Source organism: Uloborus diversus, unplaced genomic scaffold (assembly GCF_026930045.1).
Source record: "Uloborus diversus isolate 005 unplaced genomic scaffold, Udiv.v.3.1 scaffold_327, whole genome shotgun sequence".
In the NCBI taxonomy this organism is placed as follows: domain Eukaryota; kingdom Metazoa; phylum Arthropoda; class Arachnida; order Araneae; family Uloboridae; genus Uloborus; species Uloborus diversus.
In genome coordinates, this window is record NW_026558491.1 from 1 (window position 1) to 25,319 (window position 25,319).

Sequence of the window (25,319 nt, forward strand, 5' to 3'; positions counted from 1 at the left end):
GGGCTGGATAAGCTAGTTTCCGTTGACGTTTTCCAAATAAAAGACTTAAAATGCAATTTTTTGCTGTATATCAAGGCATTTGTAAAAACGCATGGGAAAGGGGGTTCTCCCCTAGTTTCGAAATTAAAGCCATAAAAACGAAAATTTAGGCTCTCTTTGGTCTTGTGAACAATAGGTATACTATGAGAACAGCAGCATTTAGAGATCGTCCAAGTGTCTGTAGTTGGAATCAAGAAATGATATAAAAGATGGAGAAAAATTTTGGAAATTAAAGTTTTGTTTTGAGAATAGGGACATAATTTATCTCCCAATTAAGGCCTATACTTTTTCAGTAAAACACATGTGTTACATTTTGATATCTTCTCATATTTTTTTTTCTATTTTTTTTTTTTTTTTTAATTCCTACAATCACAAGGCTTTGTGAGGAGCCATGGCCCCCCTCTAGATCTGCCCCTGCTTCACTCAATTTTCCTTTGTTAGCTACTTTTACAAAATTATATAATTCAGAAATAAAAAAGATGCATTAGTCAGTGCACAGTCATAAAACATTTTCCTTAATAACTATTATTTTTTAAAAAAATGGCCTTTAGGAGTAATCTCAATTCAAAAATTATGTATTTTTGAAAAAATTTATTTTAATTCTACAGCTGTATGCATCAGAGGTTTAAAGTAAAATATGATATGACACTGTCACATAAGGCAGGTATTCCCAAAATAGGTGCTTCCAGCTTTGTGCCGCAAAGTGACCACAGTAACAATGCATAAAAAAGAGATGGAATAAGGAGCCGCAAGAAAATTCTAATTCTACAAAGGGTAACGTGAATCAGAAAAGTTTGGGGACCCCTGATATAAGTGTTTTAGACTGCCATCTCCTTTTTGTAAAAACATCTCGATTTTTCATGTGGAAAGAATCATAATTTGGTAAAAGTGCAGTTTTTTCATGTCACAAAAATATTTATTTTTTCTTTATAAATAAAACCAAGTAAATTTTTAAAAACGTTGTCCAGATAATAAATAGGTCCTTATTTATTTTTCATAAAAAATAATTATTCAAGTATGTAAAATACTAATGAAATAATGTCCATTTCATCGAGTGTTTTGCTGTTTTTTTTTTTTTTTTTTTTTTTCAAAATGGCCGATTTTGTGTAAAATTTTAGTAGACTATAACTGAGGGGAAAAAAAGCTTTTATTGCAAAATCCTTTTGGGAGATTTCATATGCCCCTTATTTCTAACTACCGTATTTTCAAAACAAAAAAAAAAAAATGATGATGCTCATACGACTTTTCATACCTGCCTGCCTGATTTGAAATGGAATGACTATAGATAAGTCTATGATCAACAATGTCTGAATTTAAATCTAAAAAGCCCCCCCCCCCCAAAAAATGATTTTTAATTGCATTGAAGTACTGTACTTTTCTACCGAAGTAAGGGGGCAAATGAGAATGTTTCTTGGGCAATGCAACAACAAACTATCTCTTTCTGCACCCAACTCATGTCACAAAAAGTTGATATTGATCAAAACTAAATCTTACCGGTTTCGAAGAATATTATAAATAAAATTTAGGATCAGATTCAAAGTGTATTTTGTCAACAAACTATTCGAGGAATTTCAAAATCTATCCTTGTTTCATTTGACTACCATGAGGAATTTTCAGGCGCTATTTTTTTTTTTTCGCTAGCGTGCACCAAACTGTCACACTTAAACTCATTCAAACTTCATTTCGAAAGAGTCTTATTTTTATTTTTGTTCTCTCTGTGATGTCATAATTCATAAATCTATAAGCTGGTGGTGGCGCCTAAAATCAAAATAACGTTATAGTTATATTGCATTTGGTGTAGTTGCGCAAATAATTCTAAAGATATAATTCTTTAGTCTCTCCTCTTTGATGCGTATTAAAAAAACGAAACATACTCTCTCATCATGACGATTATGACGATTGAGCAAAAATTTGAATATTATATAAATATAATCTTCAATATGTTTTTGAAAAAGCGAAATATACGTTCCTATTTCAACCGTTTGCTTGGGAAAGCATAAAATACGGTACTGATTTTTTTAACAGCAACAACAACACGCTCAGACGGTCGCTGTTTGTTTACATTTACATCTTCGCTCAACGCCTTCGCTTCAGAGCTCCTATCACTACGAAGTGTTTCACATATCTTCTTGATTATGCTTTGATTACAGTGTTATGCAAGAAAAAAGTATGATAATGTTGTGAACAAAGACACTAGCATCTATTTTTTGTTAATAAGAAATTCGGTAATTTTCAAAAATGGGAACAAACTCGGAAAGAGTACTGTGTGTAGGTTTATGTAATTTGGATATAGTAATGGTTTGCCCGTCTTATCCCTTAGAAGATAGTGATCAGAGGTATAAAACAAGCTGCTTCATTTGGCATACATTCTTAAACATTTTTGGATTCGTGAAAATTCTCGAATATTGAAGTTTGATGTTGCTCACTAGCTAAATCCATTTTGACTATTTTCACAAAATATCTGTGTGCAACCCATTTTTGTCGCTATTCCTATTTTGGACTCCCAGGAAACCGATTCCACAGTAAACCCCGAAAAATACTTTCCTCCCCATCATCAAAGGTCGTCTAAAATTTCGTTTTTTGGACTTTAATTTCAAAAGATTTCTGAGGGAGACTCTCTGAATCCCCTTCCCTCATAACGCATTAGGGATCATCTGCGATCGAGTTTCTAGGATTTCATTTTCGAAAAATTACCTGGAGGTCTACAAACCTCTCCTCCTACCAACTTTACCAAAGATTGTCTAAAACTGCATTTTAAAGTTATAACTTCAAAAAATAATTGCACAGCCGATCCTAGGGTGTTGACCGGCAGACAGGGGTAGACTGGTCATGTGGAATATGGAAAATTCCACATGAGCTGTACAATAGTTGGATTATTTCCTAAATTTGTTGGCATAAAACTGATTTCCTTTGTTATATTTTAAGCAAAGCAAAAAACATTTTCCGTTAAGTGGATTCAACTTAATTTGTGTGAATTATATGTAAGCCATGACATCATCAAGGGAAAAGGTGTACTTACCCCAGTTTTTCAGAATTTTTTTAAATTTTTTTATTTTGTAAAATTTAAAATAAAAATATTTTTAAATATTTGTTTAGAATATCCAAAAATGTAGGGAAGCTTCATAAGAACTACCAAGATATTGATATATATTTTTTAAAAAAATCAACAGAATTACAAAAATCACAGCAAAATGAAGAAAAATACATTGATTGCCTAAATATATTTCAAAAAGAAGAAATTTAAACTAGAGATCAAAAGAGATTTGAAATATTATGATGAAATGTCACAACTAACTGATGTAAGTCTAATAACTCAATTGTGAGAAATGAACATGAAACAAAATTTTACATTTTGACGTTTTAGATCTTAAATGGGTTTCTTTTATGAAATAAAGTGAAAAACTACTGAACTTTCTGCAAATCACTACCTCCTTCCAATATTTTAAAAATTTTACTGGGGCCTCCCACTTTGTATTTCAATCAAATCAAAATATTAGACTGAAAATTCTAAATTTGATGCACCAAAACAGTCAAATGTTTCTGAAAATAAACATAGCCGGGGGGACAGGGGCGTATACAGCTCAAAAGGGTAAGAAGGACAAGCCGGCCTGTCATTTAGCTGATTGGGGGATATTTATTTTCCATCTAAGTTGAAAAAAACTCAATTTAAGACCACTATACCTCCAGTAGAACTAGCTTAATATAGCAGTTTTTTTCTTTTGCATAATATATATATATATATATATATATATATATATATATATATATATATATATATATATATATATATATATAAAATTTTGGTTTTTTTTTTTTTTTTGAAAATTTTAGTGTAATTTTTTAAGCAATCATAAATTGCTTATTACTCTTATTATGCCAAAATCAATTTTCCTTTGATTTCATTTTCTTTGCTTATAAAGCAAACTCCTTTGGTTCATGAACCTCCATGATGAGTATGTCCCTCCTTCTAAGCTTCCTTCCCATGCCCCACGAATCAAATTTATTTATACTCAACTTTATACAATCCTCTTTAGACAAAAACAGCATCCAGCACACAAGATCCAGTAGCCATTCCCTAGCATTCATTGGAGTTTTGCCATCTGGAATTCAAATTATGTTTCTCCCAATTATGATTGAGAGAGGAGCTATTTGTAGAAACAAGAAACCAGCAAATAGAGTCCTATCAATATTTGTGCTTGTGAAAAACATAATTTGAATTCAAATTCAAATGTGTGTCAGAGGCTGGATTCTTCTTTTTGTTCTTTTTTTTAAGAGTATTATTTTCTTCTCAAAATAAAAAATCAGCAGTTGTTAAAAATTTCTGTATTTCTATTCTGAACTGCTTAATAAAAAATTTAGTTCAAAGCATTATTACTTATTTATAACTACAGATAAACTTACAGGTGCATATCTCATCGATGGCAGCGTGGTGGTAATGCTTCAAACTCGGCTACTATTTTTGCTGAATACGGAGTGAAATGTGAATTTTTAGGAACAGTGAGTCTTGATATTGGTGGTCAGTAAGTAATTTTGCCTTGCAGAGCTCTCAGCCAATTCTCTACTGACTTGAAATCTTGATTTTAGAAATAATCAGGGTTGGTATAAAAACCGGTTTTTTGAAAAAAAAAAAAAAAAAAAAAACAGGGTTTTTTGGTTTAAATCAGGTTTTTTTTTTTTTTTTTTTTGGCTTAACCTGGGTTTACTTGGTTTTTATTACTGTTTGTAAGAAAAACAATTTAATTTTAGTGAAATCATGAAGATTTTATGAAATAATTGTTAAGGAATGTTTAATATTCATATTCGTGCCTAATTTCATTGTAATTAATTAAATATTTAAGAGTAAAATCTTGTAATTTCATTTCCTCATACTTAGAGATTTCTATAGCAGAATATTGTTTGAAAATCTTTAACTATTATAAAAAATTCAATGCGTAATAAGATCTTGGTATAAATAATCAAATAAATAATTTACTATGATAGTTCAGACATTATTAATTACAAATAAGCAAGAATAAATTCTTGCAAATTAATTTTATCATAATCATAGCTATCTACTATAAATAAAAAAGTAAAATTAAAATCATGCATTTTTAAACATGGGAAAGTATTTTGCTCTATCTGCAAATGAATCATAAATCTGATGTACATTATACAACTTTGAAAATCAAAATATCAATGTATATTTTGTCTAAAAAAATTTTAAAAGCTTAAAAATCATGTAATTTATTTACCTAATGTATCAGTGACAACAATTATAGGAACAGGACAAGTTGGTTTTAAGAAAATCATTATGTTTTCCATTGTAGATATTATTTCTCCTTGTTTAATTCATTTAGGAATACAATTTTTTTATCAAAGAAAAAAAATCATTTTAATTAAAAGCCTCAGTACAAACTTAAATGAGAATACTCTTTTAACATATTTTAATAATGAGTCACATTTTAATAATGTCATAGAAAATAATGTTTATTCGATTCTTTTCCACCATTCATGCATGAGACTACTTGGGATAAAAAAAAGTTCTTTGAAAGACGAAAATTTGGCATTATTTTTTATTATTATTTTTATTATTATTATTATTTTAAGAGCTCAGAGTTACATAAATGTTTTCTGTTTTCATAATTTTATACATTTTCTTTTCTTGCTCTGATTGCATCGTTTATCGGGGATACAAAAAGTGTGCAGGTATAAGCACAATTTTATGCCTACCTTAAAAGTTCTTGGACTTTTTTAGTTATTTTTTTTCTCTTGTCATTTTTAAATATTCTAGTGTTAAGATATTTTCACCCTATGCATAACTTCAATGGTACATAATCTGTCTCAATAAATCTTAAGTAATCAAGCAAATTAGGCAGGACATGAAGCTTTGGTTGAAATATGCTTTTTGGACTATATTTTAAAATGTAAAAGACTGAAAAATAATGATAATTAAAAATTATAAAAGAGCTACTTCGATTTTTTTTTCCATATAATTTTAGAAAAACTTAGTTGGTCTGCCTTGTATATTTATGTACCTAATAGAAAAGCTGCTTAGATTTTTAAAACAGAAAAAAAAATATTAAAAAATTTTTTTTTGCTAACTTGCATTACCCTAACAATTATAAGTTTCAAAATTTATTGAATCTGTAATTTATGTATAAAGCTTTGCTAGTTACTTTTGCATCAATTATATTTTATTTTTTGCAATAATATGCAAAATTTATGAAAACATTTGGGAGGAAATCAATGAAATTTTAAAAAAAAATTTTTTTTTTTGAGAAAACCACATTTTTTTTAACCACTTGGTTTAAACCATGGTTTAAACCAACATGGTTTAAACCAAACAACACTGGAAGCAACTATAAATAAGAATCTTCAATATCCACTACTTGCAACAAGTACATTTCTCCACCTTTTTCCTACACTGAAGATTGATGCCTTACTAGTACCATGTTGAAACTGGTATGGTGGAGGAGATTTACAACAGGTTGTTAAATTGTTAACAAAATTACAAATTGGTTTGTACTTTCAAAAAAGAAGGAAAAGTATCATGTTATTGGAATAGGTACATAAGATTTCTGCGAATTGGAAATGTATGTTTTTTTTTCTGCATGGTCATTTTAGTGACATTTGATTGTAATAATTTTTATGACTGTAATTTTAACTTCATAATTATGCATGGGATGGTTGATTCATTGTCTAAGTAAAAATCAATGAAATTTTTCATTGAGTACTAAAACTAAAATGCTTGTATTTTTCCTTTTCTTTAGATTTATGAAAAAAAATTTTGATGAACATAATATCTGCACTGAAAATTGCCATTACTATGAAGAATTTGAAAGTCCTGTGTCAACAATATGGATTAATAGTGAAAATGGCTCTCGAACTATAGTTCATGCTAATAAGTAAGTTTGTGTAGGAGTATATATATATATATATATATATATATAAGAAAATGGTACTTAAACTTCAAATGTTGTGAAGTAAAACATGGAATCACATTAATGCAAATCTACCAATTCTGCTGTGTCACTCAATATTCTCTCCAAATTCTATCATTATTCATGGAATGTAACAGACTATCTTGACAAATTTAGAGTGAAAAATCAAGTATTATTGCCATGAAAATTTTGGCTGTATTGATACTAAACATATTCGGTTGGTATTTAGTATACTGCCTTTTTGGCATACGAACCAAATGCAGTCAAACCTCCCTTAACAGACACTCCCAGATAGCGGACACTCCCCGTTAGCGTACAGTTTCTGAATCCCCTTACCCTCAAGATGGGCATATAGTGTATTTCACTCCTCGTTAGCGGACAGTAAATCAGTCGAGTTTCGTTTTATTTTTCTGTGTTGGTAAGCTTTTGCTGAGCACTGCTTTTGTGGCAAGCATTTTTTCTACTCCTTTACGATGTTCTGGGGCTAATGAGTACCGATAAAAGGGTTGACCCCCTTTTTCACCGAAAACAGGAGCCATTCAAGTCGAATTCTTTAGTCAAAGCTTAAGAAAGTTTTGTTTTCATTTCATGCACGAAATTCCAGCAAAAAGCAATAGAAAAAAGTCTTTCTCCTTTTGCACAGTACCTTGCTTTATTAGTTTGCATGGGAGAGAACTCTCATGCAACTTAACGGCATCCTCCCTCCTTCCTACTAGAGTTTGGGAGACGAGCATCAGCTCTGCGTCCTTTCTCACCAGACGCTGATGAGGAATCTGCACAGTATTGCCAGATTAAGTCAAAAGTAGACGATTGTGCTACATTTTGATACAATCTAAAACAAAAAAGGTTCTGAAAATCAACGACATTGATTCCATTGTGTTTGACTGGTTTTGTTCAGCTAGAGGAAACAATTTACACAAATGCCTTCTTATTTTATTTTTCCGAAAGATTCAGCTGATTATTTACTTATTAGTTAAGTTCACTAATGTAAGCAATACTCATTAATTTAATTTAGAACCATACATTGTATGTGTAGGTTTAAAATGCCATCGTAAAATCAGACTACCCAATAGCGGACACTCCCCGTTAACAGACAAGAACTTTGGTTCTGACGGTGTCCGCTATTGGGAGGTTTGACTATATTTGGTTTGGCTGAATACTTTAATATTCAGCTATTGAATAGTAAACAAATTTGAATATTCAACAATTGGTAAACAAACACATATATATGCATAATGTTTTTGGAATACATGAGATTTCTGTGAATTTCAAATATATGTTTCTTTTCTGCTTGGTTATTTTAAGAACAGTTGATTGTAATTATTTTTGAGGCTGTAATTTTAATTTCATAATCATGCGAGTGATGGTTTATTCATTGTATAAGTAAAAATCAATGAATTTTTTTATAGAGTACTTAAACCAAAATACTTGCATTTTTCCTTTTCTTTAGATTTATGAAAAAAATTTTTTGATGAGCAACATGTATATATATATATATATATATATATATTTATTTATATATACAGTTAACCCTCATTTATCGCGGTTAATTCGTTTCAGACTTCACCGCGATAACTGAATTTCCACGAAGTAGGATTCTGTATTTATAAACCGAATATTTTCCTAATTAGAGGGCATAAAACTTACTGACCACAATTTAAATAGGTTTATAACATAGTTAGAGCCCCCTAGATATGAAACAGCACCCTAATCCAACATTACATTTGTATTACTTAATATATTGCACAAAATATGAGAAAACGAGAAGTAATAGACGAAATCGATATCACATTAATTATTGGGAAATAAAGTACACACACACACACACATGCAGTTCTTACACACTACTACTAACCTATAAAAATAGCTAAACTTCAACTTGTTCAATGATGAATTAATTTCCAGTTAGAGACCGTATGTGCCCCCTTTCTTCCTCTGCATTTATCCTCACCAAAGGTATTACGCATACCGCTTAAAAAGCTAGTAGTACATTGTTGAACACCATTAGAGATGTATTTATCCCCTAGTAATAATACAGTGATTTGTACTTTACAGTTAGCGTTAAATTGAGGTTAAATTGAGATAAACTTTCTTTGGCGATTTTAAACCTCCACTCCCTCAACTAGTACAACTACAGTCCCTAAGAAGAGCTTATCTTACTTGAAAGACATAATTTGTAATTCTCTTGTAAGAAAAAGTTTACATTAGAACAGAAAAAAGGCTCATTGCTGTAATTGAAAAAAAAAAAAAAAAAAAAAACAGAAAAAACCGCGATGTAGTGAAACTGCGAAAGTTGAAGCGCGAAGTAGCGAGGGACGGCTGTATATCAGGGGTCAAGGCTTTCCAACCTACGGCTCGCGGGCCGGATCCGGCCAGCATTGTTTTTAATTACAATCAATTATTTTAATAAAAGTTTTCCGTTAATTTTAATCGTTTTTTAATCATTTTTTACTGTTAACTACGAGTGCAGCACCCATCTCTCAAAAAAAAAACTTGATAACAGAAATCAAAAGCCTCCCACAAATAGCTTTGAAGACTTTGAACGTGCATCAGACAAAATTCAACTCTATTTCAAAACAATTTTTAAGTGTGATATTGAGAAAGTACCTTCTGAAAAGCAACTGAAAGTCATTGAGTTAAAAAATAATGACTTACTCAAGACAGCTATCCAGGAATGTCACATTGAAGGTAACCCACTTCTATTTTACAGTTCTCTACCAGAAAAAGACTTAAAGAACTTAAAAAATCATGCTAGAGCTATGTTTTCTCTTTTAGCATCCACTTACAAATATGAACAGACGTTTTCAAAATTGATGTACATTAAATCAGACGAACATTTAAAATCTCTCTTAATGATCGGAACTACGAAATTTGTCCCTGAATGGACTGAAATTGTATCAAACAAATGCAATCTTCTAATTATTTTTTTAATTTTTAAAAAAACATTTTGAAAGCTTTACTCGTGTTGTGTTCTTATTTATTTCCAAGGTTTTAATCATCATAAATTCAATAAAATAAATTTGTTGTATATTGTAATAATTTTGTCTTGTAGCACTCACTCATTAGCCTTTTGTTTTAAAAAAACTCAGTTTATTTTGTGACAAAAACTACTTTTTATTTCAGTTTTCTGTACTATTCTAAATTTTACAAGATCCCCTATCATTTTGTTATTAGAGATTTACGAGCACTTAAAATATAATTTCAATTTAGTTAACAGTAAATATGTATAAGGAAATATAGCAACTTAGAAGCAAGCCCAGAAATTTTCAAAATCACCACTGAACGCTTATTTAAAATGCATATCGAAAAATATATTCACGATGTATGAGTGGATGGGGGGGAGCTAGCACTAAATGGACGATCTAAGCTAAAATATTGATAGAACGGCTCGTCTTGTCTCCAGAAATTTACAATGTGGCCTACGAGTGAAAAAGGTTGGGGACCCCTGACAAAGATTAAACAAATTCCTTTTTTTTTCTTGTTATTATTACAGCACTTTACAAAATGTTGTGTCAATTTAAATGTATTGACTATTGAGTTCAATATAAAAAATTGCTTGAAAGTGGCCCACTCAGCGGTTGGCCCAGTCAGGGATCCCCGACTAGCCAACCTGGCCAGTCCACCCCTGTATATATATATATATTTATTAGGGTGGTCCTTATTTTTGAAGTTGCAGATATTTTACGCGATGCCCCCTCAATTTGTTCCATTATAGAAATAAATGATCCTTGCAAAATTTTAAGTCGATCTATGAACATTAACACGTGCCCCTAGGGCCCCCTTCTGTGATTTTTGAAGAAAAAATTGCGGATTTTATCATTTTTATGTAAAAATATTCTAACGTTTTATATTTAAAGTAATTTTGAACCTTAATAGTTGCTTCTACTTCCAGAATGACCATTCTCTCACTTTCATTCTGTAAAATTTAACATGTTACAGAGGGTACATGTACACCAATGGCCTGGGGTCAAGCGTACCGCTTTTCTGCGCTTGTTCCAACCAAGCGGCAGGGGAACGTTTCCTCCCACCAAGATGAATACAAGGGATTCTATAGGCCATTAATGAATGACTTAGGCCAATAATGAATGATCTTTGACAACAACAATGTGCCTCCTCCAGACTTTGGGGGTGTTGATTTACAAAATTCCCTGTGTATCTAATAGGTGCGGCAAATAGAGTCGCAAGGTTTCAATGCTATAAGTATAAGTAATTGCAATTATATTTTACTTTGCTGTTCTTTAGTTATAAACATGCCTAAATGCTTATGCAATTTAAAATTTTTAAAATATAAATTTCGAAAAATCCTCGATTACTCCTATCATAAAAATATACTGTATTTTACATAGCTAAAATATAAATTAAAAAAAAATTTCAGATCCGAATAGTGTAGAAATCTATAAATTAATTTTCTTCTATTTCAGAACATAGTCCTTTATTATCATCAAATTCTTGCGATTCACAAGATTTAGAAACCGAAATGGGTATCTATCGTAACCTGTTGAACTTTTGTTTTCTACAGCTGGTCTACCACAATGAAAAAAAGCTTGCCAACTATTGATATCATCTCGCCTTTCATCACTGTTAGACAAAAGCCATTTTAGGAATAAAGATGTTGTTCATTTATTTATAGCCTATGTAGATACAGTAAATTTAAATCCAAATGACCTAGTGATCAATCGTAAATTCCTTAAGAGAGCAAGAAAAAATCTTCGAGAGGTAAAATTAAATTTCATGAATTTAAATTTAGATTTTGTAGTTATTCACTGGGATACAAAGCTACATCCAGATGTAACAGAAAAAAAGAACGCCGACAGGATTACCATGATAGCTTCAGGTCCTAATATTGAACAGCTACTCGGAATTCCTTTGATATTTCTTCATTTGTATATGGTATCTTAGATGATAGCTCTTTATTGCTAACTGCTCTAGCTGTAGTGTTTGATACAACGACTTGAAATACCAACCGTATAAATTGTGCATGCAATTTTTTAGAGCTAAAACTGAACGGTGATATATTACAGTTGGATTGCCATCATCATGCATTTGAAATCGTACTGCAGAGTGTGTCCTTAAAGAAGTTCTCCTTTCTTAGTTCTAGATCAGATATTCAATGATTTATGTGCTTCAAAATTTTGTGGAAAGATCTCCATCATTCAGAACTTATAACATTTCAATCAAGTACACCTACCGCTTAAATTCTAAAAGACGAAGTTGACGACATGTTATTGTTCGTAAAAAGGGGAATTGAGAAAGATTACAGAGAATTCTCGTAACTTGTAATAATATTTCCTGGTGAATTTCCTCCTACAGGGATATGTTTTCGGCAACCTGGAGCTTATCCCTGAGTCACATGAGTGGCAAAAGGAATTTTTGTTTTGAAACTTTTTATATTTAGGAAACTATTTAAATTGACTTTACATGAAAAGAAAGCCCTTCAATGCTGTTTTACAATTAAATGCTATATGAAGATATGGTTTTTCACAGCAACCCAATCGAGGCTCCTTTGAATAATATATAATGTCTGAAAAACTAGCAGCGTACAAAATGATGACAGACATGCAGCAGAAGCAGTGATTGGAAAATTCATAAATCACTTATAATATTTAGGTGATAAACTAGTAGCTTTGTCGCTAATATATGAAGGAATTAACTTTGAAGTTAGGAAATGACTAGTCTAAAAAATGCTTGTGATAAGAAAGACGTGCCTGATGACTGTTTAACAAATTTCAGATAATAGTAGAAGATTTTAGTAAAGATCATCCTCTTTATAGAATCAATTACGAGTCAATAAAACTGTTTGATGAGTTACAAATACTAAAAGATTTTTTCCTATTTGATCCTGATTCACGCAAAATGAAGGAAGCTATTTAAAGGGAAGAGAGACGATAAAATACTGAAAATTGTGAATGATACAATTGAAAGAGGAGCACAATTAATCGAAGAATTCCACAACTAATATACCAAATATGACTCACAAAAACAATTGATTTTACAGACCGTCGAAGACTATTGGAAAAAAATACACACTATCGAGATACATTGAGAAAAGCGTATGATTAAGGAACGTTTCTAAAGCATTATTTCATTCTTATTCAACGTAAAATCTTTAAATCATATAAAGTAATTAAAAAGATTAATTTTAGTACTACCTCACTGTAAAAATATTTTGCAAGCCTAGGAGAAACGATGTACTGGGTCTGAAGTAAAAACTCGAAGATTTGTGAGAAAATTATCAAAAGTGTTAAAGTTCAACGGCATAGGGGCACGTGTTATTATTGACCGATCGAGTTCAAATTTTGTACACGTTAATTTTTATTATAGTGTCACAAAACTAGGGGGCGTCACTTGTTGAATTCTGAAAAAAAAAAAAATTCCCATATAAATAAGGACCACCCTAATATATATATATATATATATATATATATATATATATATATATGATTTAAATGAGAAACCAACGTAAATAAAGCACAAATGATCCCAAAAATACAGCAAATAGCTATATCAAGGCTACAAAAGAGCCTCTTCATCAGTGCAAAAAAACTCAACACACAACCAGAAAGTCACGAGAGAACTGACGTCACCCAGGTTGACAACGGTAGTATTTACTGGTTGGCCGATTTGGTAGAAATATCGGTGTCAATCAACGTGGTTTTTACGCTGATGAATAGGCTCCATTGTAGACTTAAAATAGCTATTTGCTGTATTTTCGGGTTCGTTTGTGCTTTATTTATGTTGGTTTTTCAATTTAATCACATTGTATCACAAAGCTTATTTGATCATTTGTCATTTATGTATATACTAGCAAAAACACCCAGCGTTGCATGGGTCAGTACTAATTGTGAGAAACAATTGCTACTTTCATTCGTTTTCTGTTTTAATCGAAGGAACTCAAAACACACCTCTTTGACATGATTAAAAATTGAGCTTCTTCCTTACCCGTAAAAATAAAACAGCAATAAATGTAAAGAACAAAATAGTATTCAGTTAGAAATGATAGCACGATATTTAAGCATATAAAAATTTGAAGAATTTATAAAATAGGAAATTTTACTTGTTTAAAAAGATTTATCTTTTTTTTTTTGAACATAGAATAAAACTTTTTCTATATAGCTTTTGAAATACAAACTGTTTTAAAAAATTTTAAGTTATTAAGTTAATTAGTTATTTTCAGAAATTTCTATTATTGTTGGTTCATGGTGCGATTTAAAATGTTACTAAATTTGTAGTAATTGTTTTGAGATACCTTGGATAATACTCCCCTTCCCTTCTTTGTAAAACTGTCTGTTACTAATTTTCGTCAATGGGATATTCTCACCAAATACTGAGATATTTTCACTGACCATAAAATGATGCTAAACATTTTCATCTGAAATGTTTCCAAAATGAGTACTAATACTTGGCGAGTGTTTGAAAATGTGCACAAAGACAAATTAATGGAAGATTTTATGCTGTCAATAGATTTGCCTAATTTAGTTAGCCGATTATTTTGCATTTTAACAAAAGTTTTAACGATTCTTTTAATAATGATATTTTGGTGGCACGATGAAAGCCGAGAGACATTATTACGTAGTCTTTGGTTGCAAAAAACAGCTCCATTTGAAAAAATTGCCTTACTTTATAATTGAATCATTATAATTAATTATCGCTATGTTATTATATGCTTATTTCTATGAAATTAACAGACATATTTAGTAACTGATTTCCAATTGTATGTTTGATGCATAAACTCGTTTGAAAGTAATAAACTTACGGAAATTTTAAAAAGACTCTTTCTCCCATAATAAGAAAAAATAGGCTTTTCTGTCCATATGTTAATGCCCAATTAGTGAGAATCTCTTATGTTATTGTGAAAAATGGATGTCATATTTGAAATCAGCGCACCGAATAGAATAAAATTCACTCATTACCATACAATCACTTTTTCATGACCCGAATTTTGCAAGGCTGTGTAATTTTAGACAATAAACACTTTCTATTTTCCCACTGTTGTATAAATCAATTGCTTTTTTTTAGTTCCAATATTGATTATTGGCATAGATGAGGATAAAAATCCTAAGAAAGCTAAATATTCCATGCTTGCTCCAGAGAAGCCTTGATTCAAAATTTTCATTATGATTACTATTAATATTGCTGTTGTACGACAACAATTTCTTGTAACAATGGGCTTTATATTTAATCCTTTAATGGGAAATTACATGAAAGTTACAATTTTCCATCATAACTTTTTTAAACTAAGTGTTTTAGAAATAAATTATAGCCTATGTTGTTTCCTGATAATGTAGCAATCTATGGTGAAAAGTGGTTAAAATCGGTCCAGTAGTTTTGAAGCTTACCCCCGACATACTTCCACACATACAGAAGTAGCCATTTATGTAAATAGATACATTTTTTTACAATGAGTGTTGTAGTACAGTATTATAGTACAACTAATATTATCACATTCAATGTAATCTTAATGTAAGAGAAAACACCCCAATGTTAAATTAAATTTTGTTGTGTATCATCTTTTCTTAAATCTTATGACATACTACAGTAACCTAGCTGTTACAAGCTCTTTTGAATATGAAAAAAGAATCAGAAAAAACCTTATAATATTATTTACTCATAAATATGTAAAATTGCAACTCAGTTAAGTTTAGAATGTGGAAATTGAATTAATCATTGTAGTAATCAAAGTAAATGGTAAATTATGGTGCAAGAACATTGAGCATTCTACAAGATTCTTTATTTGTAACATGTGAACATGATTATGAGTTGTCAAATCATGTATCAGTATAAACAAAGAAATTAGTTATCAAATTATGCGGAATTTCATATAAATATTAACCAAATTAGTCTATAACTCGCTTTTCTTTTAGAATGATCTATTTTATTTATTTATTTATTTTTTTTTTTTCAATTTATTATAATACCTTTAATGTAGATAAATTTAGGATGTTGTATGGAAGTGCATTTTCATCTCAAAAGACACAAAATAGCTAAACTTTTTTAAATTGGCATAAAATAAAAAAGCAAGTATTGCAAAAGAAAATTAATCAGATGTTGGCCGATATTTGATTGGCATTTTAATCTCATATTCGGTCTTCGGTGCATCTCTGATTGAAAGAATTATGTAGATAAAATTTAAAACCATTTTCAGTATGAAAAATATAGCATATTTTTTGGACTGCAATGGTACAGGGTCATTTCACGGTATTTTTGATATTTATGTTGAGTCCTCAATGTGACCTTTTTTGCCATAACTTTTTTATTTACTGTTTAATTTGCAAATTATTTTAATTTGAGTTGGTGTGCTGGTAGGAAAAGCTCAAAATAAAATAATATGCTAATCAAACAGTAAATTAAAAAGTTATGGCTAAAAAAGGTAACGTTACGGGCTCTACATAAATATCTAAATTACCGTGAAATGACCCTACATCATTTAAACAGACTCTGTCTCACGCAGATATATAGGGATTTTTTCATAATTGTTTTGATTTGTAGTTGCAGAACATTTTGTGATTTATTATATTTAAAGGTATTTTAAACTTTAATCTTTTTCATTTCAGAAATATGCCTGAAATTTCTTATGAAGATTTTTCTGCTTTAAATTTAAAGGATTATAGTTGGATCCATTTTGAAGTAAGTCTAATCCAATAAAATTTTGACATTGTGATTAATAATCTGTAATTCATTTGGAAATTCAATTGTAAAAGACTTTCTGTCATTACTTACTTTTAGGCTCGGATCTGCGTACCCACAGACCTCGCAGTGTGGGGGGCCTACATCCTTAAGGGATCCAACGACCCAAGATATTGAAAAAACTTGTACTAAGCCTTATCAACGTTGCAAACATACACTGCTAGCCTCTGGGGAGAGGCCCTACAAATTTTGCTGCTGGGGCCCAAAATTTATAGATCCGAGCCTGCTTACTTTTACTGATTGAACTGTTATTTTCTGAATTTTTCATATTAACTGACTTATGTCAGTTTTTTTTTCCTTTTTTTTCATCCTTACTAAGCACTCAATTTTGTGTTCATCATGAATTATATACCTTAAAATTATTGTACTCTCACAAAAGAATGGAAAAACTGTTCTTCAAATTACAGAAATTAATGGCCTTTGTAATGAAGCGTTGACATAGCCTTTTTTGTCTTCAAAAATACCATCATGTATGTTATAGTCACTACTTCTGCTAATTTTTATGCCGATATCCAACTTATAACAACAAGACAGATATTTGTCTTTTCCTACACTGCCATGCTAATAAGCACAAAAGTCATACCTGCACTTTTTAACAAAGTTGAGTTATTGTCACCAGATGGTTCTTTATAACATATTTTACCTAAATACAAATATCTATGGTTATTTAAGATTGGGAAATATCTTTTTTTAATTTCTGAAAAAGTGACATCTGAATCAAGTATATGATGGCGCAAAACTTTATTTATGAATCCTTCTGTAAATTGTGGTTTAGTACTTTGACATTGAAAGGAAAAAGCATAGATAATTGCAGTAGCATATAATCAGCACCTCATTAATTTTTTTACTTTTTTAGCTGAAATTCTGGTTAATGTGCAGAAAATCACTAACTTTTGCAAGTCTGCAGCTGCTTTTGGGTGCACATCCATTTAATTTCACTAAAAGGATAATAACATTTGTTAACTCTTAATAGAATAATCTGTACTTCTTCTGTAGTGCGTTGCTGATGCAGTTTTGAATGGAGTTGATATTTTTGCTCCAAGCCATTTGCACTCAAACACCAAGCTTCTTTTTATATTCAGATCCCCTGTCTTGTTAATAGTTTAAAATGCTTGATGTATGTTCATTTCCTCAGACATGCTATGGCTACTTATGTACCACTCTTACTCGATTCTTGCCATTTTTTTTTTTTTTTGAGCAATCACGATTGTTAATTGTTTTTATTTGACCGCCTGTGGCGTTGTGGTTCCTTTTTCAGCTTGGACCAGGATCCTCTGCAGGTTCGGCTCCTCTGGTGCTCCCAGAATCCGCTTCTACTGGGCGGGGGCGTCCATGCCCTACACACGCACTCACACACGCCTTTACACGCATACACACACACCTATGTGCGCACATTCACAGGTCTGTGCACACACACAAGCTTACACATGCACGCACGCCTACACACACACATGCCTGCAGACACAGCTGTACACACTTAATTGCCCAGGAGGAAGAGCAAGCTTGAGGGGACAGGAGTCGTTTCTAGAAACATTTTAGAGTCCTGTCGCAGCTCGTGATTGCGAAACACATAATTTGAATTCAAAATATTAGAATTCAAATAAATCAATTTTTTTTTTGATCAATCAGTTAGAGGAACACTTTGATAACAAAATTTGTATAATAAAATCAACCAATTTTTTGTCCTGCTACATAAGTGTCATAGCTCGAAACTGTATTCATTGTTAGGCCTGACAGCATGGTCCTTTATCAAAGTTAAATTAGAGGGTGCAGCAGTTTTTAGCAGAAATGTAACTAATCTTCAAGGTGCTCTAGATTAAGTCTGAAATGAAAACCATCTATGTTTCTCAGCAGAACTTTGAGCCGGCTTTGTCCTTCTTCAGTATCTTTCCCCATGCTCCCCTATATCCCCCAAAGCTTAAGTTAACTACTCTTAATAATTGTTTCTTCATGAGATAAGATGAGGCAGCATGTAGACCAGATGCATGGAGTCTGGAATATAAAGCCACTTCAGGTTTTGAAATCCTGTTTTTTTATATCATGTGTTGCCATTTGTTGGTAAAATATGAAATAAAATTTACACCGTGAGGTTCCAGAGCCTAAGTCAACTTACTGTGAACCAAAACCATTCAAATACTCAACTATCTTTGGTATAAAATATGTTGTTCTAAAGCATTAAGTCAGCAAGTAATTTCTAATGGAGTCCGGCTACTTTTGAAAAAAAATGTATTGAAGTCCAGAAAAGAAAGATCATATGAGACAGTATGAAGCAAAAGGATGTAAATGGACATTTTCAAGTATTGAGTTAATCCCATTTAAAGATCCTAGGGCACGTCTTAGGTAAGCTTTCAATGAAAAGTTTTTCTAAATTATGCTGTGTAGGTCAGAACCTACCAGGGCTACTAGTACTATCTCTGGCAATAAGACAAAGGAGAGTTTCACCTACCATTTGTACTGGTTATTTCCAAATTTTTAATTTTGCCCTTTGCTTCTCACTGCCTCATATGCCTTACAAATTTTTATACTTAAACTTTTTCTCACAAATTAATATTAGTATTACAGATAGACATATTTGTGTTGAAAAATCAGCAGGAGAAATTAAATTTGTGGTCTTGAAATTTTTGTAGTTAGGTTCACACAGAGAACAATTTATGTATAAAGTGTGTTCAAGCTAGAGGGCCGTTAATTTTCAGTGGTATTTGCTATTCAAAAGCTTCCAAAATGTATTTGAACCGTACATAATACTTCCGTGAATGGCTGTAATTATCAATTAATAACTTAAAAATATTAGAAAAAATGATGAGATTGGTGCCAAAGATATTATCTGCAGAAGAATAATTTTAAACATTTTTGATTAGTGCTAATTCTGTATTAGCTACCAGTTTGTTTGGCACTCTAGGCTTCCTTAAGAGGTTTTCCACCTCCAGCTCAGTCATTCCTATGCCGGGCTGATGAGTGCTAATAAGCACGAAACTGCAGTCCTCGGCTGGAATTGACTGAGCTGGCGGTGTATTTTATTTATTTCTGCCTTAGCCCTGGCTATAAGGCGGTAATTTACTGAATAAAATATCCAATGTGTTATGATTAAACCTGTGGTAAGTTTTAGGAATAATAAATTAAAATGCATGTTTATTTTCAACTGTGTGTATAGTTTTATCTTATATTTTAGTGCCGACCTAATTATGAACCGATGAAAGCAAATTTGGAGCACATTAGACGCTGGAATGAAAACAAAGCAAATAATTCCATAACAGTGTCTATTGAAGTTGAGAAGCCAAGTCTGCAGCAAACAGAAGTGTTAAGTCTTGGAGATGTGTTATTTATATCCAAAGATTTTGCTGCAGCTCATGGTTTTTCAAACATGGTAGATGCGGTGGAAACATTATCATGTAAATTAAGAAGAGGGTAAGTTAATACAATTACATTGCAGAATTAGAGCAGTGAATTTACATCTGCTAGCTTTGTAAGATTAAATTTGTGAAATATTGAATTTTTTAAAATACAGTGAAACCTTGATATCTCAAACCTCCCTTATCTCAAAACCCTTAATACCTCAAAAAAAGTTTTCCCCCTGCATTTTGCATAAAACTCTCAAGTGTTTTCTATAGATATCTCGAAACTTATTTTTCGGAACCATCACTATGTCGAAATTTTTGCCACAGAAGCAAGGTTCAATTGATGCTTTTGCATTGGAAAATTTTGTAGCTGAACCAGTTATGGCTGCATATAGCCCTTCACCCTTTTTTCCTGGAAAGTATGAGAATAGAGGATTGGGGTAAAAGAATAGTTGGTATGAGGGGGCTGCTGACGTCTTTTGTCTGTTTTCTCTAAAGATTAGATTCTTTCTCTTTTCTTCTGGTTTAGAACATGCGCTCACTTTGACAACAGGGGGTCAAGTTTTTGTAGCTGACCAGTTTTCCAGCGAAAACGCATTCTTCTTCAGTCTGATTTTTAACTCCTGCAAAATGGCTGGTGAAAAGCGTGTGTTATCAATTGAGGATAAAATTAAAATTTTGAAGTTTATTGATGAAAACATACTGATGAAAAAAATTGAAATTGCTGCTAATTTTAAAATCCTTACTCGATATCGAGGTTGTACTGTATTAACAACTACTTAGCAACCTTTACAAACTAATTTGTTTCTTATGCTCTTCAGCTATTTCGAAGCAAAAAGGCATCATATTCATTAAGTAGTTCTAAGTGCAGTAAAAAAAAAACATTTCTGGCAATTTAGCAGTAAGTTACCACCGCTAAACCGGGGCTAAGGCAGAACCGCATGCACCAGTTTGGTTACCTTTGCATTGTTGGCTATTGAAAAAGTTATTGATTCCCATGCAAATTCGTTCTTGCACGTCGGCTGGGTGCGAGCTGACGCGATTGACGTCATCGCCAATCGGCGATTGGCACGTGCCGAGTCGACGTGCATAAGACACGTGCATTGAGATGGAATGAGGCGGTGTTTGGAATGAGTGAGTGAGGGTGACTATCAAGTTGATAGATGGAGATCGTTTTTGTTTTCAAGCGATTCTGTTTTTATTTTATTATCCTGTAAATGATTGAGTGTTCAAATAAACGACGAGTTTTTAAAAATTAGTTTTTCTTTCAAAAACAACTGCTACATGGGTTTAGAACGTTGGGAAAGTTCAGGAAAGGAATTTTTTTCTTTCAACATGCATAGCACCACCGATCAACTGGTGACTAACCAGAGCATTTTAATAGAACTACCAGTTAACTGGTTGTTTCCAAAGTCATTAATATAGCTTCACCAGCAGATCCAGTGGTCGATGTCAATTTAAGCTGGTTGATTGAACCATGTGACATTTTTAACCAATAATAAGTATTTTTCACCTGCTCATTATTTGTCTGCGCAAGTAACAATGTATCAACTGAAAGCGTTCGATGAAGCACCAGTTAGTGGACAACCTGTTGATAACCGCTGACATCATTAGATCAACTTTCATGTGATTCAACCGACCATGATTTGACTGGTAGCGCTGTGGGAAAGAAAACTTTGTTTGCCCTCTCAGCTTCAATGAGATGACATCTGCCTCTAGCTCGGTTATTCGCAAATCCAGACTGATAAGTTCTAATAAGAACAAAACTGCAGTCCCTGGATGTGATAACTGGACTGTCCGGTACACTGCATGTGATTTCTAGCAATGTTTGTTAGTTTGAATTGATATAAAAAATTCTTCATTTTTCTGAATAATAACTATAGCCTAGTAGCTAAGTAGTGCGATTAAATTTTTAAGGAAAAAAAATAATCAGTCATTTCTGCTGAATTTAAGTTTATTCTTATATGTCTACCTTATCTATCCTTGTTGTCTGTGCATTTTTTTAATGTTATATGCATGTAATTTTTCCTTTAAATTAAAAAAAATTTATTTTCAGTGCAACTCTTATTTGCTCTTGGGGTGAAAAGGGAGCATGTGCCAAAAGCAGTGATGGTCCTTTGTACGTATCAAAAGCTTTTCCTCCTACAAATGTTGTGAACACTTTAGGTGCTGGTGATACGTTCATAGCTGGCTCAATTATAAGTTTGATGAAAGGGAAGAATATGCAGGATGCTATTATAATGGGCTGCAAAATTGCTGGAACAAAATGTGGTATGCATGATACCAAAGAATTATCAAAATTATGTCCATTTTTGTAATTAGTTGACTCTGAACTGCAATATTAAATGTAACTAAAATTTATACATTGTTAAATTATACATGATTAAATTTATACATTGTCAAGTACTACAATATGTAGTGAGAAATTTGCCAGTTTCTTGTCAAGGGAATTATAACACTCTTTTGGATCGGTGCTTAGTGGTTTATTATCACCACCCTTGAACTTACTGCCCTTTGTCAGAAGTTGCTGTCCGTGGCATGGTCCAACTCCCCCTCTCCTCCTCCTCGCCCCCACCTAGATCCAACATGGGATGTGAGAGTGGTGTTAACATGTAGGTGTACCTATCGTACGAAATGTGATTGCGCTTTAAAATATCGTTTTTTAATCACAAAAGATAAATATTGAAACTCAATTTTTCATCAATTTGCCCAATTTAATATTTTTACGCAAGAGCAATAATATTACTTTGCAGAAATTATGAAAGGTAATATCCGTAATTTTGAACGCGCACTCGTAGTATTGTGAATAGAAGTTTAAAGCACATGATCCAAAAGTATGATGTTGTGCGCTTGGACACTATCTCGCTGTATCCACAAATGCTCCAAACTTAAATTTTTGTGTTAAGCGATTTTCAATATACCGAATGAAGTTCCAAATTTTACTGAATGATAAAATGTGAGCATGCACACATCTCTACATCTAATAAGAAGAGACTTGAAGTATCCTTATATAATATATATATATATATATATATATATATATATATATATATATATATATATATATATATATACATATATATACATGCATATATATTTTACTGTTAAAGTATATAATGCAGTTATTTTATAGAATACCTAGTTATTCTATGAAATAACTAGGTATTCTATAAATTAACTAATAAGAGACGGTTAAAGTGTAAAATAAACAATTTATCTAAAATGAAATACATAGGTTTTCTATAAATAAACTAATGATAGACAATGAAAATGAAAAAGAAGCAATTTATCTAATTTATGCAGCGTATAAATGGTATTTATGGAAACGTACCATAAAACCATTTGTTACAACAAGAATTATTAAAATGACACTGGAACTACAAAGAACATTATTTCTAAAACAAAAGCATTTTTTGTTGACACACTGGGTTTTACACGAACATTTTGGGGGTAACACAGGGGTGGAAAGTAAATGTATTTGTCGTGCAAGATATATGATATAGAATTTTTTACATTTTAACGGGCTGCAGATCGTTATTATATGAAATAACTAGTAGAACCATGAATTAAAATAGAGTTTTACACTTTAACAGACACGATCAGTTATTCCATGAAATAACTAGGTATTCTATAAAATAATGGTTTTCATACTTTAACAATAACATATGCAATACATAAAACAAATAAAAGTAGCAAAGAGAAAAAAAAATCGGAATGTGAAAAAAAAAGTGGATGTGTTATTATGGTTTTAAGGATGACCCTGCCTGAATATTGATTCGTTTTACTGGTTTTTTCTTCATGGATGATTTTTTCGCTTTTTTCATTGACCATTAGACTGAAATAGATCAGATGGATATGGATTTGACTTTTGCTTCGAACTTTACAAGTAAGTGTTATTTCTTGAATGTGAGATAATGTGTGTCCATTGGAAGCTTTGCTACACTTGTCCGTTTGGATGTAGCAAAGCGGACGAAACCCCCACTCACTTTTTTGTTTTTCATTTGTAATGAATATACACAATGCCTTCTGTTTAATTTTTTTTTCGTGAATTTGTCTTTGGCAGGTGGTAAATGATTATAGTAGAAGACTGTTATAACGCACACCTTGGGACCAGAGCTTTTGCATTATACAGGTTTTTTCGTTATATAGATCATTTCCCAAAGTTTAAAACAAATATTCAGAATATATCCATGTTTGCACTTCAGAATAAGTATTAATTACAGTGAGTATTAAAGCACTAATTATACAATATAATATATATATTGTCAATCACAAATAAATGTGTTTCGTAATCAAAAGAAAACGAATTATCCTGCATTTCTGCTAGTTTCATGGTTTGCATAATGGACGTATCTTCAAGAGCGATCTAATATTCTTTTTACTGTGGATACTAATTTTCATTTAAGAGCTTTGAATTAAAATGAAAAGATGAGAAATGGTTTTCATAATTTAATTTGCTTAACAAATTTTATGTTTTCAAGGCAAAACAGAGGACTTTTTATAACTGCAAAATTTATTGTTTACTTCTGAAAAGTTATGCAGTTTATAGAGAATTGCGTTATATAGATCGGCGTTATAAAGTATTCTACGGTATTTCCACACCAGGCATTTGTATATTCATTACATTCTCTCCCCATTTTTTATCTTTTCTAAATTTGGCTGCCGCTTCAAAGTATGCATTATTTGGATTTTGTAGTGCGTTTGTCTAACTATCCATTTGGTGTTGCTTTGTATATCTGGTACTTCATACTTTGAGATTTCCAATGCTGATGAGTTCAATCTCAAAGCAGCCTTTCTTTTTCTTTGGCTTTGTTCATATTTTTTTTTAATCCTACCCCCCCCCCTTTTTTTAATTTTTTTGTTACTATTATATATATATATATTTACATACATACATTTATATTGAAACGAAATATAGAGGAAAATTAATAAAAGAATAAACCACAAGCACAAAGAATCGAAAATGCCTATTCACGAAGAGACTAACCTCACAATGTCAGGGGTGCCCATTGAAATATTTAGGTAGGGTGTTTTTCGGGCTATTTTTTTCATTTTGGGGGGGAGGGGTCTTGCTTTTGGGGGATCTCTGATATTGAGGGGATGCACCCTTACTCTTGTGGAGGAGGCACTCCTGCACAATCTGATCTTAAAGCACTCACAGCTATGAGATACTTTTGTAATTTCCAACACAGAATCCGTTTTCCACAACTAGATTATATGGCTCTAAAGAAGGGGTCTTCTTCCTTTTTCTAATGATAAGAGTCTGTTAAAATAGTAGATTGTTGCTACAGTTAGTGGTTGAATCATAAATACTTTTTTTTCTTTGTCTACTGGTAATCTG

At 31.7% G+C, this 25,319-nt stretch overlaps 1 protein-coding gene across 1 annotated transcript; it reads left to right on the plus strand.

Annotated features, from left to right (window-relative positions):
* Positions 1-2,241: 2,241 nt before the first annotated feature.
* LOC129233313 (ketohexokinase-like) lies at positions 2,242-22,444 on the plus strand. Its single transcript, XM_054867363.1, has 6 exons — positions 2,242-2,375; positions 4,443-4,559; positions 6,789-6,923; positions 16,511-16,583; positions 19,813-20,048; positions 22,035-22,444. Exons 1-6 carry the CDS (start codon positions 2,278-2,280, stop codon positions 22,294-22,296), a joined length of 921 nt encoding a protein of 306 aa, XP_054723338.1. The 5' UTR covers positions 2,242-2,277; the 3' UTR covers positions 22,297-22,444.
* Positions 22,445-25,319: the final 2,875 nt, after the last annotated feature.